The sequence below is a fragment of the Arvicanthis niloticus genome, chromosome 2 (genome assembly GCF_011762505.2).
Source record: "Arvicanthis niloticus isolate mArvNil1 chromosome 2, mArvNil1.pat.X, whole genome shotgun sequence".
In the NCBI taxonomy this organism is placed as follows: domain Eukaryota; kingdom Metazoa; phylum Chordata; class Mammalia; order Rodentia; family Muridae; genus Arvicanthis; species Arvicanthis niloticus.
This window is the reverse complement of record NC_047659.1, coordinates 38,827,407-38,844,248: the sequence shown is the minus strand read 5'-3', so window position 1 is coordinate 38,844,248 and position 16,842 is coordinate 38,827,407. Positions and strand designations below refer to the sequence as shown.

At 37.2% G+C, this 16,842-nt stretch overlaps 2 protein-coding genes across 2 annotated transcripts in view; one reads left to right on the top strand and one right to left on the bottom strand.

Moving 5' to 3' along the window:
• Positions 1–14,797, top strand: part of Kcnh7 (potassium voltage-gated channel subfamily H member 7) — a 434,248-nt gene extending 419,451 nt beyond the window's left edge. Inside the window, exons 15-16 of the mRNA XM_034493668.2 lie at positions 1,667–1,859; positions 4,632–14,797. Of these exons, the coding sequence (XP_034349559.1) occupies positions 1,667–1,859; positions 4,632–4,898 (460 nt within the window). The 3' untranslated portion in view covers positions 4,899–14,797. The remainder of the gene's footprint in view (positions 1–1,666; positions 1,860–4,631) is intronic.
• Positions 13,758–16,842, bottom strand: part of Gca (grancalcin) — a 30,462-nt gene continuing 27,377 nt past the window's right edge. The window contains exon 8 of the mRNA XM_034496642.2: positions 13,758–16,158. Within this exon, the coding sequence (XP_034352533.1) occupies positions 16,132–16,158 (27 nt within the window). The 3' untranslated portion in view covers positions 13,758–16,131. The remainder of the gene's footprint in view (positions 16,159–16,842) is intronic.

Here is a 16,842-nt window from a genome sequence, read left to right as displayed (position 1 = left end):
AAAAGCATCTAGAAGAGTCCTGAGCAACATGTTGGATGGGGGTATGGGAGAAGAGCAGGAGACAGAAAGTATGCAGAAAGCATAGTGAGAGTACTAAGTGGAGCAGAGAATACAAGAGCAAAATAAGAATACCAGGGGCTGAAGTAGTGAACATCGTTGGGTTAGATGCATGATGAGACATTGTTGGGTTAGTTTCAGGATGAGTATCTGGAGGAAGGGATACCCAGGATCTGGTGGGAGTTTAGGGTAGAGAAAAAGCTAAGGTAGGTCAGAAGCTAGCATGCACTTTGAGATATACACCAAGTAAGGAGAGACTGGGGAAGCAGAAGGCTACCTGGGTAAGCTGGTAAGTGCCAGAGGTATGTGTTAATTATATCTATGTTCTTTTTGATGAATGTAAGGGAAATGATTGCTTCTGGCCAATGGGAACTGGTTTCACAGGTTCCAGAGGAATATAGACTTTTCTCTGACTGCCAGAAATCCCCCTAAGACCACTTTGAGATCATTTCTGGATATTTGGACAGACTTTGGAGTTTGGGGTTTTGGAGTTTCCTTTGGATCTGGCACAAACCATGCATTTTGCCATTTTCTCTAGAATTTTATTTTAAAATGAGTGGTTGACAACTTGAGAGCTTTGGGGAAACCAAGGGTTGTTTGTCCATAGTTCAGGCCAAATGGGTCACAGAGGCAAGTAAACTTTTAAGTTTGCTCTGTCTCATAATTACCTAAGCTCTGGGCCACTAACAGGAAAGGAATTTAATGTTCAACAACACTAACTACTTGAGAGAGAGAGAGAGAGAGAGAGAGAGAGAGAGAGAGAGAGAGAGAGAGAGAGAGAGAGAGAGAGAGAGAGAGAGAGAATGAATGACCAAAGCCACCTGAGGAGGAAAGGGTTTATTAGATCTAAAATTCCATATCACAGTGCTCATCAAAGGAAGTCAGGACAGGAACTCAAACAGTGCAGGAACCTGCAAACAGGAGCTGATGCAGAAGCCATGGAGGGGTGCTGCTTACTGGCTTGCTCCCCATGGTTCGCTCCATTTGCTTACTCATAGAGCCCAGGACCGCCAACTTAGAGATGGCACCACCCACAATGGCCTGGGCCTTCTCACATTGATCACTAATTAAGAAAATGTTCTATAGCTAGTCTTATGGAAGTGTCATCTCAATTGCAATCCCCTTAATCACATTAGATCTAGTTTGTGTGTAAAGATGACCCAAGACTAGCCAGCACATAGTGAAAATACAAAGTTGTGTAAGATGCTTTCCTGAGATGTTGTAATCATAAAGAAATATATTACTGAATTGTCTTTGAAGGGGGGAAAAAGGAGTTCACAGACTTGAGAGAACACCTAATCAAAAACAAACGATTACTGATCATAATATTCCAAATGTGCTTTATATGTTAAAATCAATAGTGTTTTGTAAAGATAAAACTTATCGTATGAACTCTCTTTTTCTGTTAGTATAGGCATAAGAAATCGATGGCCTATATCAGAGTAATTGGTTCTACAAAAGGGGTCAAGTAGGAGAGTCTCTGCCCTCTCTCTTACTTGTTTATAGCAGCCCCATGTAGTTCTGCTTGTTGGCACTGCTGATACTGTCTCAGATGTTTTTGCAGGTCAGAACTATTTAAAACTCTCTCTCCCTTTTCTGTATCTTGCAGACTTGAATCCCAAATGACAACGGACATCCAGGCCATCTTACAGCTCCTGCAGAAACAAACCACAGTAGTCCCTCCAGCCTACAGCATGGTGACCGCAGGAGCGGAGTACCATAGGCCCATCCTCCGTCTGCTGAGAACCAGTCAGCCCAGAGCATCCATTAAGACAGACAGGAGTTTCAGTCCCTCCTCACAAGTGAGTGTAGACATTGCAAAACTGACCTTGACTCTTTGAGCATATCTCCAGGGATCGCCTAAGTAAGAACCACTTGTGAAAAATATGGATTTCCATTCCCACCTGTTTATGCTCAAGGATTTATGTAAATTGGGCTTGCATTTTGCATTATGTGCCCTTAAAAGTTGCAAACAACAGATTTTTAAAAATTATTTTGTTTACATTTCAAATGATATTTGAGACCTTCCTGGTCTCCCCTCTAAAAACCCCTCTCCCTTCCCCCTCCCCTTTGCCTCTAAGAGGGTGGTCCCATACCCACCCACCCACTCCTGCCTCACCTCTCTAGCATCTCCCTTCACTAGGGCAACAAGTTTCCACAGGACCAAGGGCCTCCTCTCCCACTGATGCCAGATAATGCAATCCTCTGCTACATATGTAGCAGGGGAGGGGAGGGGGGAACTGAGCAACCCATCTGTACTCTTTGGTTGGTGATTTAGTCCCTGAGATCTCTGAGGGGTCCAATTAGTTGATATTGTTCTTCCTATGGGGGTGCAATTCCCTTTAGCTCCTTTAGTTCTTTCTTTAACTCCTCCATTGTGGTCCCTAAGCTTAGTCCAATGGTTGACTGTGAGTATCTGTACCTCTCTTAGTCAGGTGCTGGCAGAGCCTCTCAAAGGACATCCATACCAGGCTCCTGTCTGTAAGTGTTTCTTGTCATCAGCAATAGTATCAAGGTTTGGTGTCTATGGATGGGATGGATCCCAAGGTGGGGATGTCTCTGGATGGCCTTTCCAAAAATGGAGTCTCTGCTCCATTTTTGTCCCTGTGGTTCCTTTAGACAGGAACAATTCTGGGTTAATTTGGCCAGGGAAGAAATAAAAAAAGGAACTAAAGACTTTCTAGAATTTAACAAGAATGAAGAGACAGCATACTCAAATTTATGGAACAACGAAAGCAGTACTAAGAGGAAAATGAATACCACTAAGTGCCTTCATAAAGAAATTGGAGAGGCTGGGCTGTGGTGGTGCATGCCTTTAATCCCAGCACTTGGGAGGCAGAGGAAGGCGGATTTCTGAGTTCGAGGCCAGCCTGGTCTACAGAGTGAGTTCCAGGACAGCCCGGGGCTATACAGAGAAACCCTGTCTCAGAAAAGAAGAAAAGAAGAAAAGAAAAGAAAAGAAAAGAAGAAGAAGAAGAAGAAGAAGAAGAAGAAGAAGAAGAAGAAGAAGAAGAAGAAGAAGAAGAAGAAGAAGAAGAAGAAGAAGAAGAAGAAAAGAAATTGGAGAGATCTTACACAAGCAACTTAACAGCACACCTGAAAGCTCTAGAACAAAAAGAAGCAAACACACCCTAGAGACAGCAGGAAATAACCAAACTCAGAGCTGAAAGCAGCCAAGCCAATTAGAAACAAAGAGAACTATACAAAGAATCAACAAGACTAAGAGCTGGTTCTTTAAGAAAATCAACAAGATACATAAACCCCTAGCCAAATTAATTAAAATGCACAGAGTCAGTATCCAAATTAACAAAATCAGAAATTAAAAGGGAGATGGAGACATAACAACAGAAACCAAGAAATTAAAAAAATCATTAGATCCTATTACAAAAGCCTATACTCAACAAAACTGGAAAATTTAGATGAAATGGACAGTTTTCTAGACAGATATAGCAGGATATCTATCTGCTACATTGTATTTGCACTGGAGCTCTGTAATTGGGCAGAAGAGGAGGTGGAGCTGGGAGAAGGAAAGAGGAAAGGGAGGAGGAAGAGAGAGAACTAGCAACCATGGAGGAGGACGAATGAGTCAATAGCAGTCCTGGGTAGCAACTTATGTTAAAGGTTAGATATTGGGTAACTATTCTAATTATGTCAACATCTTGCTAATTGAGCCTTTCCAAATATATAAATCTATTGGACCACCAACCAAGGAGTGTACAGGGAAGGATCCATGGCTCCAGATACATATGTAACAGAAGATGGCCTTGTCTGACATCAATAGGAGAGGAGGCCCTTGGTCTTGTGGAGATTTGATGCCCCAGCATAGGGGGATGCTGGAGCAGTGGGATGGGAGAAGGTAGGTAGGTGGGGGAGCACCCTCATAGAGGCAAAGGAGAGTGGGGAGAGGGCACATGTGGAATGGAGGGTTTGTGGAAGGGTAACTGGAAAGTGGGATATCATTTGAGATGTAAACAAATGGAGTGATTAATTAAAAAGTAAAATAAAATTTATAGACAATCTTGTGGCCATTTCTGTGTGGAAATTAAATATAAAATATTCTAGAAAGTGAAACGACGTGATGGCAGAAGTTAGCATGTCAGAAGGAAAATAATGACAATCGTTTCAAAATATAAAATTAACTTATCTCTGGTATTGAATGGATGGGAAATATATGCGACTATGTTTTTATTCTTTGTTTAAAGTTGATTTATATTGTAATTTTTTATGGGAATGGTGATTTTTATTTCCTTTGTCTCTTTTCCTCTTAGATAAAACATTTCTTAGTCCAGTTTTATTTTTAATTAAGGCCTATACAACTCAAAGTTGAATACTTAGAAAAAAATAAAACAAAACTGAACATTTAAATCAGGCTTCAGAATGAAATTTAAGTTCTTTACCTGAGATAACAGACCCCTAATGTCTCAACCATTTTAGGAGAGAGATGGCTACTATCCTTACTCGCGTACAATTACTGTGGAGAGAATGTCCATCTGAGTTATGTGAACATAGTTTTAAATTTTTAGTTCACTATTGGAGTGAAATGTAAAAAGTTCATTTTCTTATCTTCCTAGCAGTGTCCTGAATTTCTTGACCTTGAAAAATCCAAACTCAAATCCAAAGAATCACTCTCAAGCAGAAGGCGCCTGAACACAGCTTCAGAAGACAACTTGACTTCACTTTTAAAACAAGACAGTGATGTGTCGTCAGAGCTTGACCCTCAGCAAAGGAAAACCTACCTTCATCCTATCCGGCACCCGTCTCTGCCAGATTCCTCCCTAAGCACTGTAGGGATCTTGGGTCTCCATAGGCATGTTTCTGATCCTGGTCTTCCAGGAAAGTAATCCTTTTGTACTATTTCCTCCTCATCCAATGTAAGTGCTTTTAATGGCTGTTTTCCTTTTTGTATTTAAATCCTCTCTACTTGACTCAGGGGCTCACAAGGTACCATTATATGCAAAAGTACTGTCTATTTTTCCTAAATTGAAGCTTGTAAGGTAAAGTTGAGCAGTTAGGATGTAAATATACATTAAGAGCTTTTTGGTTCCAAATGTTAAAACTGCCAGCATCTCAAGGCACCTTGTTTTTGAATTTTATTTTTCAAATCATGTGCATGTTAGGGAACTCCAGTTTCTCTTGCATGGAGACTCCTGTTGACCGCTTTTACTGATCCAGTGTTTCAGTATGAAAATGCCTTCCAAGCAAATAAGAAACCAAGGAATGAAAGCGTTCATGAGTACACTCAGATGATCCTCAACTTATGGAAGGTCAGAGGGGATAAAGAAAAGTTAGTCACTTTGGAAAACAGACATCCTTCTGTATTGACATGTTTAGAGTTACTTACATTCATTTCCTTTGATAATAAAAAACAATGAAAAGTTTGAGTTCTACACAGCAGTCAGAAAGGGAGCACAATCCCAAAATACCAAAAGATACAGTTCTTCCTCGATACAGTTTTTTACAGGGACAAGTACACGGAGGTGGGTTTAGTAAACTTCGGGTCACATGGAAGAAAACCCATATGAGGTTTCAACAGTAACCTGGGCCCTGGTTTCATGTCCCTAGAAGACTTTCATCAAGAGTTACTCATTTTGGTGAGATGACAGCACAAAGCTGTGCCAGGCTTCCAAAGGTGAGGAAACCGTGGGAAGCAGTTGCCTGCAGTCTCTGGGCCAGTGAGCAGTCTGTCCTTAAGGAGAATCTAAACCCTGCTTTTAGGCAGGCTGGTGGGAGGAGAACACAAAGAGCTTGTGTGCATTTCAGCCCTACTTTTGGACAGAAGGAGGAGGCACAGTGCTCCTCCAAGCTTATCTTCAGCTAAACCATCATGAATACAGGACAACATTAGTGAGAAAATAATATGGTCTCTCTAGGAAATTCTGTAGCAGCTGCATTCACAAACTACCTAAAATATTTGCAGTAGTGTGTTTTTTTCTGAGGGGCTAAAAGGGAGGTGGTCCTTAACATGCCACTTACATGGAAGGACATTTACAATTTCTTCAGATTTTTATATGTGATAATAATCTTTCATTTGATTAAATAGTAGACACCTAATTTTTTTAAAAAAATGTGCAATTTCAGAGTATTTATGTCAACAAAACCCTTTCTTTAAGAATAGGTTGCTTCCTTGCTTTATTACCCAAGCTGTGGCAAATGGTGTTCATTGACCCACCTAGAAAATTCTTAAGTTAATTAAAAATTAAATGACAAATCCATTATATATAATTTAGGCTGATTTATACATTGTTTCTAAACTACAGGAAACACAGTAGAAGAATATATTCTATGATTTTAGAATGTTAGGTACTGACTGGAGATGAAGATATCATTTAAACCATAAAAATCAACAGAGGAAAAAGTACAATTTACAATTCTGATTGATCAGACTCCAGTTAAATTTCATTTTGGATTCAATTATAATTTTAAAATTTTCAGACACTGACCTATTGTGTTCTTTTCTTCTGCACAAACACTCAGAAATCTTTTTAAAGGTTTCTTAGTTTTTCTACTAATTCTTACGCTCCCACAGACCTTTAGATAGTATTTTATCTGTACATTATTAAATGGTTGAATTTTCCTTCACTTGAACAATGAACACTTTGACTAACCTGTCAACCCACTTCAAATGCAAGCAGTTTATTAAATATGCATAACAATGCTACTGTATTTAAAATGCAGTTCTAGAGTGACCTGAAATTTTTCCCTATATATTTTTAAGCAGTCATAGAATTTGCTAGTCTGACCTGGGTGGGAGGAGATCTGTACGTAAGGAATGTTCTTATTGTCACTTAATTTAAGGAAAGTAATCATAGGTGGCTTCATACTTATGGCAAAAGACTGGTCAAGTCAACAAAACTATAGAAAAGTAAAATGGGCTTCCCAGATTGTTTGATACGGTACAGATACAAATGTAGACTAAAGGCCACTTTTAATCATTCATTCAACAGACATTTGAATGAGGTGGCGCTCACAAAAGAGAGGTTCCTATAAGTGCGAACAATTTAGATGTGGATTTAGGGACTGTATTTGCATATCAGCACACATTTTTTGCAGCTGCAACAAATTTCCTAAGGACTCTTCTGCCTAAGCTCTGTGAGCATTCAGAATAAATTCATGAGAGCTTGCTCATGAGAGGGGATTTGGTAGGTAAGGAACAGAAGTCTAATTGTTTGATTAGTGAATACTTCCACTGCAATATTGGATATGATGTGCATACAATTCAGCCTGTTGAAAGCCTCAGTTTATACTTCTTTATAGAAACTGGGCACGCAAGAAAGGGAAGAAGATGAGTCGGATACAAGCATTCACCTGGTTTAAATTCTAGCACAACACAAAACCATTCCCTTCTTTATTCATACAGTAAATTGCTGTTTATATTGTAAGTCTTATAGGGCTGAGTAGAAATATAAACAGATTTTTTTTTGTTTTTCTATAGAATATTAGTTTTAAAAGTTCCCAAACAACACAAAGATATACATAGTCATAAATGTCAGATGAAACAGAATTTAACTGACTTATGGGTAGTAAAGCGATTATCTTGATTACAATATATACCCTAAAAATAGCTTTAAAATAGCATTACGCCCACCTATCATCTATAGCAGAACAATCTGTCACCTTTGCCTTGGAATCCTGCCCAAGGCCAGGGCTAGCCTCTGCAAACCTAAGTATAGTGATTGCTTTCCTTAGAGGAAATTACAAGTATTTATGTAACAGCTTTTGCTCTTAACCCAAAATTAGTGTCTGGTCCCATGTCCTTAAAAAAAATGTTATCTTAAAGTTTATTTGGATGAGATGTTCTCCTGCTGCTATTAATTGCAGGACAGAGAATTGCCTCTAAGACTTATCATTTTATCCCAGAGGGGAGCCCCATACTTTAATTAGCTGATGAGAAAACCAGGAATAAAAAATGCAGAAGTGATGTTTTTAATATAATAATCACTAATTCGACAAACAGGAGAAAGCAGGGGGCCAATTTGAAGCAGCGTAGATTTCAAGTTTATTATAATGGACAGACTGTGAGATTTAAGTTCTATACTCGTGTTGTCAGGGGAGACGCCAATTGGGAATCAGGTATAATATGTGCATTCTAGAGCTCAAGAGTGTGTGGGCTTGAACTAGTACAATGGCTCCAAAACACCTAGGAGAGAGCATTTGTATCCAAATATCATTTTTCAAATTCTAACTTACCCAACATAGATAAGGATAAAATGTATCACCTCTTGAGTTCATACAAAAGAGTAATTAATAAGTAATATTATTTTATAGCCAGAAAAAGAAATTCGGTAAATTAATATTATTAGAAATGAATTATAACTCTGGCTATAACTTAATATAAGGGACTCTATATTATTTATTCATGGGTGAAGCAAAATGAAAAAACATGGTCGTGACATGTTAATGGGTTTTTTATTTAATATTAGAAAAACTTTCAGGTCAGAAAATTCAATTGTTATCTCATTTGTGGTCACATTTTTGCAGTAACATGTATATGCCAATCTTGGTCATTCAGAGAGGCTCTCGGAAGACAGGTGCTGGGGAATGTCCTCAAACTGTAGTCCTAAAGTTAGCAATGCTTGACTCACCCAAGAACTTAGAAACAAATGGTTCTGGGCCTCATCCCAGAGCTATTAAGTCGGAAATGTGAAGGCGGGGCCCCAAGCACTGATCCTTCAATGAGCAGTCCTTCACAGAGTCTGTATGCACACTAAAACACTGAGCTCCACAATGTACACCCTGTAGTCAGGCCAACTAGATCCTAACAGTAACTATTTTACCACCGCGGCTCCTAACACTATATGGCCCTGAGTGAATTACCCACTTTGACTTTTTCCCTGGTTCTGTAAAAGATGAGATTACAGTCCTTGCCTCACTAAAGTTTGAGAAGAAACAAAATCAAGTAAAGTGACGGGTACAAAGTAGGTGCTTTTTTAAAAATCCTAAAATCCACCCCCACTCCCTGAACATGACATTGAAAACAATTAGGAAGACAATTTTCTTTTGCACAAGTGCTAAGTAACTATGTTGTTGTTTCCATGACTAAAGCTTTTGGACTCAGAAAAAACTTAACTGTGACTACAAGCTTCCCTTAATGCTGTGCTACTGGCACTACAACTTTAAAGTAATAATATTGACAATAATGGTGGTGACATAGGACTTTCCCTGATAAAACTCTCTCTCTTACATACATACACACACACACACACACACAGACACACACTTGCTCTAAATTGATGTTAAATTCTGCAGGGTGACCTGTCCAACTCAAAGCTAGTAAATTATATTCTATAAAGGCTTGTGCACTGTACACTGTCTTCTTGGATTGATATAGTTCCCAGATGCACATTGGAAACCATTTACAAAATTCAACTTTGAAAGTAAACAGTTACTGGTTTTACAGAGACTAGTTTCACGGTGGTAATGGCACTTTCAGGCCTCCAGATCCTTTTCCTCATTGCGTTCTATACATTCTATAGATCTTAAACACCTGAGTTCTCATGTGGAACGCTGGAAATGGCAAAATGTTCGGCGTGGTAAACCTGAAATCGAATCCTACCTTTTCCGCTTATGAATGAGGGAAAACCCTAAAATAAACCCCAGGATTTAAACCATGTAAATAGAAATAATTTCTGAAATATCTCTCTGAAATCCAGTGTACAATGGAAGTGTGTGAGCCAGGCCATTGTCAGAGTAGTGCTATGTCTGTGGCACAGGTAGCACTGATCATTGTGTGATTGACTATCGTGTGAAAACATCTCCACCATTCTTCCCTCCACAGACACTTCGTGTGTAATAGAAATCTACAAAGTGGTTTTCATACACTTGCCAAAGATAGGGTTGCTAAAAGGAGACAGTGTTAGGGTTGGGGTCACCTTTTCTGTGTTATCTCCCACATGTTTGGTCAACATATGTCGACTGACATGTATCCACATTGCAGATGCTGTCTAGATTTGAGGTGCGATACTCATCCTCTCCCCGACTCCCCAAATAATCTCATTCAGAATTGTTTGCTTGGGGCTCTTAAAGGTATATTAACATTTTAAAAACTAAAAGGATATTTTTCAATGCTTTATAAAATAGTGGGTATCTTGACTGAGCAGGGCCTGTGCTTAGAATGTCATTAGAGTCTCCTCTGATAGAAAGAAAGAAAGAAAGAAAGAAAGAAAGAAAGAAAGAAAGAAAGAAAGAAAGAAAGAAAGAAAGAAAGGGTCTAATTTCAATGTCCAGTACCGAAAAAGAAAACTCACAGAAGGCATGACTTGGCATATGACAGCATGAAAAGAGACTATCACAAAGATTATTTTCCTATTACATGGAAGTTGAGAGATGACTAATTGGAAGTTATTTAAAACTACCATGTTATTACTATATGAGAATAAAACATTCATAGAAATGGAATGTATACAAAACTGTTTACTCAGTTGACCCGATCACTTACTCTACCAGACATGAGTGAACTTTTAAACACACACAGCAAGAACGACTGCAGTAGAGGTCCCAGTTAAATCCTCCTATTTATGAGAATTAGCAATGGGAACATGGTCATTCCTTTATAATTAATGCCAGAACTTAGTTTAATTCGTAAACTATACTCCTGTCATCTGTGGCTTCCACAAGTTAACATATTTTTGAAAGATTTAAAATAATTTGGTGCACCTGTGATTTCAAAGCTTTATATATTTAACTCATGTTCTTTGGTCTTCCTCTGGTATATGATGATGTCACTTAAAAACTCAGAATTGTGAATAACCACAACTGTGAGCATTTTAATGGTATTAGTTTTCATTTTAATTTGTACTCCGTTTGAGCGCATAAAAATGTCTACCCCATATCCCTTATTACTAATTATGTGGAAAATTGAAGGATGGATAGTTATGGTGAGCTCTTCCTACCTTCTCAGCTGCTCACAGAGCCATGACAGCAATGAAATGGCATGGTACCCTTCTCCCAAGTGGTTAACACACACACACACACACACACACACACACACACACACACACACAACCCAGAAATTCCTACTTTGCTCCAAGGCTCATACTGATTAGAACAAAAGGCACATGACCTCTTTATAACTGAAATTTTCATTTTATAATTCTGATGAGAAAATTCATTATCCCAGAAGGCTTGCCAGTCAATGAATAATGTATTTCAGAAAAGAGATATGTGTGTGATCACTTGAAAATGTCAGTCATCTGATGTAAGGAAGCTCACTCACATGCTGTTACATAAAACTCTGGAATGCTTTAAACTAAATGAAACAATCGACCCAAACACATACTACTTCGTAGTCTTTATGCACACAATGTAGCATGGAGTCATGATGCTTTGGAAATATTCTGTGCAGAAATATTTATTTTTTAGCCACTATTTTCCTCAAAGATTGGTATGTGGTGTTGACATTGTAATCTATTTGCACAGCTAGTTTTGCAATAACCTTCTACAAATAACTGTACATAAGAAAAATGTAAATTTCATGTAAAAATGGTTGTGAATTTTTGGTAGCTGAAAGAAATATACACGTTGTATTGAAAATATAGTATATATATATATATATATACACATATATATACATACATATATATATACCTAATTTAAGAATGAGACATAATTTCTGATCTATTTATACATAAAAAATTCAAGAATTTGTAAAAGAATTTATTTTGGAGGAAAAAAAGGAAGTAAATACTATTAGCTAGCTAGTGTACTTTTAATAAAAAAATCCAACAAGATCCAACATTTTATTTGGTACAGTACTAGACAAACTATAGGCATGGTGGTGCTGATCGCTTCGAAACTCACATCATCGTAACAGTGCTACAGTTTTACTGAGTTCCAGTAGACCGCTAGCAAGCTCCACTAAGCAACTTAAAAAGAAAAAAAGCATTAAAAATTTAAAGAAACGAAAAAATTTTACTCATTGCCCCATCAGAACCATGGCAGTAAATGACTAAAACATTTATTGTTTGCTAAAATTGGCTGAAGGATAAATGGCTGTTAATGTACATTCAAAATAGTCCACTTGCAATGAAAGCTTAGCTCACCTTTCCACTCAAGAATAAAAGTGTGGAGCTATTATTTCCTCCTGCTTAAGTTCCACACAGGCTTAATTTCCCCCTAGCTATTTCTGTGTTATTTAAGAAAATTCATGCTATCTTTCAAAGAAACTTAAAGTTTGTTGGCTGGGGCACCGCATGTCTAAGGGCAGCATCATTGGTACAGTGGTGTAGCTTCTTTGTGCTTCGTTTTAAAAGATGTAAGAAGCTAAGGGCATATCTCCCCATGTGACACATGGAAAACCAAACTGATACAGATAGTAGAACATATTAAATTGCTGCCTGGAAGTGAAACGGATTGTGAAATCAGAACCAAAGCAGAGAAGGCAAAGTACCTGGAAATATTCCGAAACATAATTATCCCTTGTCCTAGGACATATTTGAGGACCCTGAATTTATACAACTGTGCGAATTTAAATATGCATGAGAAAGTCCAGTAAATCCTAAAATCATTTTTAAATGGCATTTAATTTCCAAAATAACCTGAGTATTTAATTAGTGTATTTCTAGAACAGTAACATCCACACTGCTCAGGTTACCTTTTGAAATTTCAGTAATCATAGAAAAATAAGACAACTAAATAAGCAACACAGACAATTAAATCAAAATGGTTATATGCATGTATCTATATATTTAAACATTTGTACTTAGAGAAAAGATTAAACTTCAGCCCCAAGTACATCGGAATTGGAAACCCATCATTCCTGATTCACACGTCTTTCCAATTAGCTATTAAATGATGCTGTAACTTCTTGATGTTAATGAAAGGGCACACTCGTTAACAAGACCACCACATGGGCAAAACCCCCGTGCATTTTCTGATTGCAGTGTGTGGTAATGAGATAGAAGTGCTCTGTCTACTTACCATACATTCAGACTGAGAGAGGCAAGCCTGTGCTTTCATAACCTGAGCTGAGTATTATGAAGCTACTTGGATAAAAGGAATGATTAGAACCTACACTCTTTTTTTTTTTTTTTTGTAAGAAGGGGAAAGCATGCTGAAAAATAAGTAGAAGGAAACGCAACAAGAGGGGTTCAAAGCACAGGGTTCCTAGCATCCAAATGATAGATAGTCTTGAGTCACAAAGGCTTCCGGATTTCTCCAAGTCTTTTTGCTAGAAAGTTTTCTTCACTGTGTTCTAAATTACACAAAAAAATTTAGTTTAATATATGGAGAGATATCTTGAAGATATCTTGAAACAATAAGACTTTTATTTATTCATTTAAAATAATGTCTGCATTCACCACCTCAAGACATTCTAAACATTTGCAGTTGTATCCTCCAATATTATAGACAGACTGCAGACATATTTTAGATGATTCCTGAGCCTTAGGCATTTATTTGAGGATGCTTAACTCATTACATAAATGATGCACTAAAACAAAAAAACAAACAAAAAAAAAAAAAAGAGAGAGAGAGATTTTTTTTCAATCGAGTACCAAAGGGATAAGAGAGCCTTGGTTGTGTTTTCCCTGTTAAGCAAAAGATGTGCTAACGGAGAGCAGTCTGGGAATCTGAGCAGTGGGTTCAATTTACAAACTTTTAAAAATCAATATTCCTATCAAATTTACAGAAAGTTGTTAATGAAACAAGACAAAACATATCCACTTTAGTTTGTCAAAAAGAAAAGAACATTTTAAAAAAGCACATTTCTCACAAATAGAATTTATTTTTTTTTGTTCATTAGTAACATCGTAAGATTACAAGTGAGCTTGATTTGTATATTTTAATTAAAGAACTATCACAAATTGATTTTGTTATTTTTTTAATTGCACAGAGTTTAAACTACCTGGATAAATTCTACTTTCTTCCAGGCTAAATGCCTTTTCTGGAAATAAATACATAACTTGAATATATATTTGTTAACTTTCTTTTTTTCTGAATGCATGCCTAAAATAGATTAATGAGCACAGTCCTTAAAATACATTTAAAGTGGACCAAATCAAGATTCCCATAGTATTGATGTAATTTAAAAATGTGTAAACTGCCACTCAAACTAGAAGTGCAATACCTGACATTTAACCATTTGGCAATCTTTTAGATAATAGCTGAATTAACGCACTGTTGTTTGAACTGAAGCATCTCATTACAGTATATATGTAACAAATTTTGTATGATACAAAACTTTACAGCAAGCTATTTGAATGTTTATTAAAAAATTCTCAAAATGACATGGAAACATGTTTACTGTATAAATAAAAGCACTTATACATTAAGAGTGTACATTGCTCAATGACTTACAATATCATAATGTGGCTTCTGTTTTCTGTAACAGCTTCAGATTCTGTACATTCAATGTTTCCGTTAATATTCCTTCAGGCTACGAAATATGTGGTCATGAACAAAGAGAGGACAGTGTGTACGGATTATTCATTGACCTATCCTTATAAAATTGACCAATTAGATTTGATAGCAAGTTAACAGTAATCAATGTCAAAGTGATTACACATCATTTCCTTTCCAGGATCTTTTGAAGTAAAAGCTGATTTTCAGTTTTCTGTATTTATAAGAGAGGTTGCACTTTTGTGGAGTTTTCGTTTAGAAATATTTTTAAGAATCATGGAGTTCTGTTTTAAATATTTAATTTGGTCACCAGCTAAACTAAAATTATATCTATTTGCATCTGAATTCAGCTAGAATATATTCAGTTAAAATATATGAAAATTCAGAAACCAAATTAAGTCTGACATCCTAGATCAGAGAACTTAATGCAAACAACCTGGTAACTACTCGAAATCTTTATAGAAAATTTCACCAGAAATGCTGCTTATGGAGCAAGGAGGAGAAGGAGGAAGAGGAGAAGGAGGAGAAGGAGGAGGAGGAGGAAGAAGAAAAAGAGAAAGTGGAGGGGAAAGAGGGGGAGGAGGAAGAAGAAAGGAAAGAGGAGGAAGGGGAAGAGGAGAGGAGGAGGAAAATTATGAAAAACAAAACACTTCCTGGTACACACACACACACACACACACACACACACACACACATTAGTCCATACTACCAATCCAACACAGAATTTCACAGAACTTGAACAGAGGCAGATTACTTGATTTTCTGTATAAACCGTTGCCATTACCTAGGCGCAGCACCCAGCTTTAACTGAACAAACGAGAATGAGTGCTAATTCATCACTAAAATGCACCACTCCTCAAAACTGCTTGATTCCGAGACAGTTGACATTTTAGGTTATCTATGCCTTCATGAGTGAAAGAAAAAGGCATCTTCACTTTACATTTTTAGTATGGTCAAGGGTGTGCAAGTCTTGAATCTTTGCAAACAATGAGGCATAAGGTAGGAGGTCCACGAGTTTGTGTCCCACTGGGCTATGGAGAAAGACACTGTCTCACAAAACACAGCTAAACAAAAACAGAGAAGTTTAAAACAAAAACAATAGTGGAAGACAAAACATACTGTAGAAAAATAAACAAGACAATAAAAAAGGTGAAACAATACCTACTACTATAGGCTGACAGAACCTAAGAAGGATAAAGTCTTAGGAGCAACAGATCTGTCACTCACAAGCCAAGAACATGTGCTATGTCCTCTGATGGTATAAACAAACCCCAGAGACAGCACAAAGTGCAGCTGTCCCCTCTGACTCACTCCCAGAAACACCCACAGGCATGAACAAAATCAAAAGTATAACTTGAAGCTTTTAGATAATATAAAAGTTTTATCTAGACTTTCGTTATTTGGCTTCGTAGACTATCTGTCATGTGACTACATTCTGATATGCTTTATTGTTAAGAACTAAGGCTCAGGTATGCTGGTATCAGTTAGCTATACACCGTTAGCAACATTTCAAGAGAGCGTGCATATATCTCCAATGTCATAACTTTTCCAAAAATAACATATCCCAAATAAAAAAGTTATTGCATTGAACCGTGCTTTAAGGTTAAATAACAGAAAGTGGGGAGCTTTCACAGGAAGGCATACAAAAAAGTTCCGCGAGCTTTAATTTTAGGTAGTCCAGTCTGTTTCAATGAAGCAGAAGGATTCGCAGTCTGTCTCCGCCTTTGGAATGCTAGGCTTTCAAATTGTCATAGTGCCCTGCAAAAACTAAGACATGAGGAGTGTTATCACATGGCAACAAGAAATGGTTTGTATTTGTTTTGAATTAACTATATTTCGTGAGAACTTGTCTTGTAAGAAGATGAAAGTGCTCAAGACTTAGAATTCAAACCTGTATATATAAAGTATTGTCGATCCCATACCTTCCTGAGAAACCGAACAAATCCAACCCAAAACCTCTATAGTGTGAAAGTACTTAAGACATACTACTTGCTATGGCTTCAGTTTACAAACAACTGGAACTGGATTCATGGAGACTATCTGAAATGGAGAGCCAGCAGCTTCACTTCGTCACTGACTGAAAATATTTTCTCTCTCTTAGAAAGGATAACCACAAGTTAACAGCTCCTCATAAAACTTAGCTTACCATTTAATAAACCATGTTTGTAGTTACCACTAAAAAATGATTGGAAAAATAAACTACCAAACACATGTCATGTGATTCTACATGATTTTCACTTGTCATATGATTCATTAACCTTATGTTTGCATTAATGAAATGTATAGAAACTAAGGTAGCCACAAAATAGATTATTTTCAGTGTTTGTGTTCTGGATCAGTTAATGTTTTTCCACATTTTATTGCATTTATATACTTATTGATTCATTTAGAGAGAGGGAGAGAGAGAGAGAGAGAGAGAGAGAGAGAGAGAGAGAGAGCGCACATGCACAC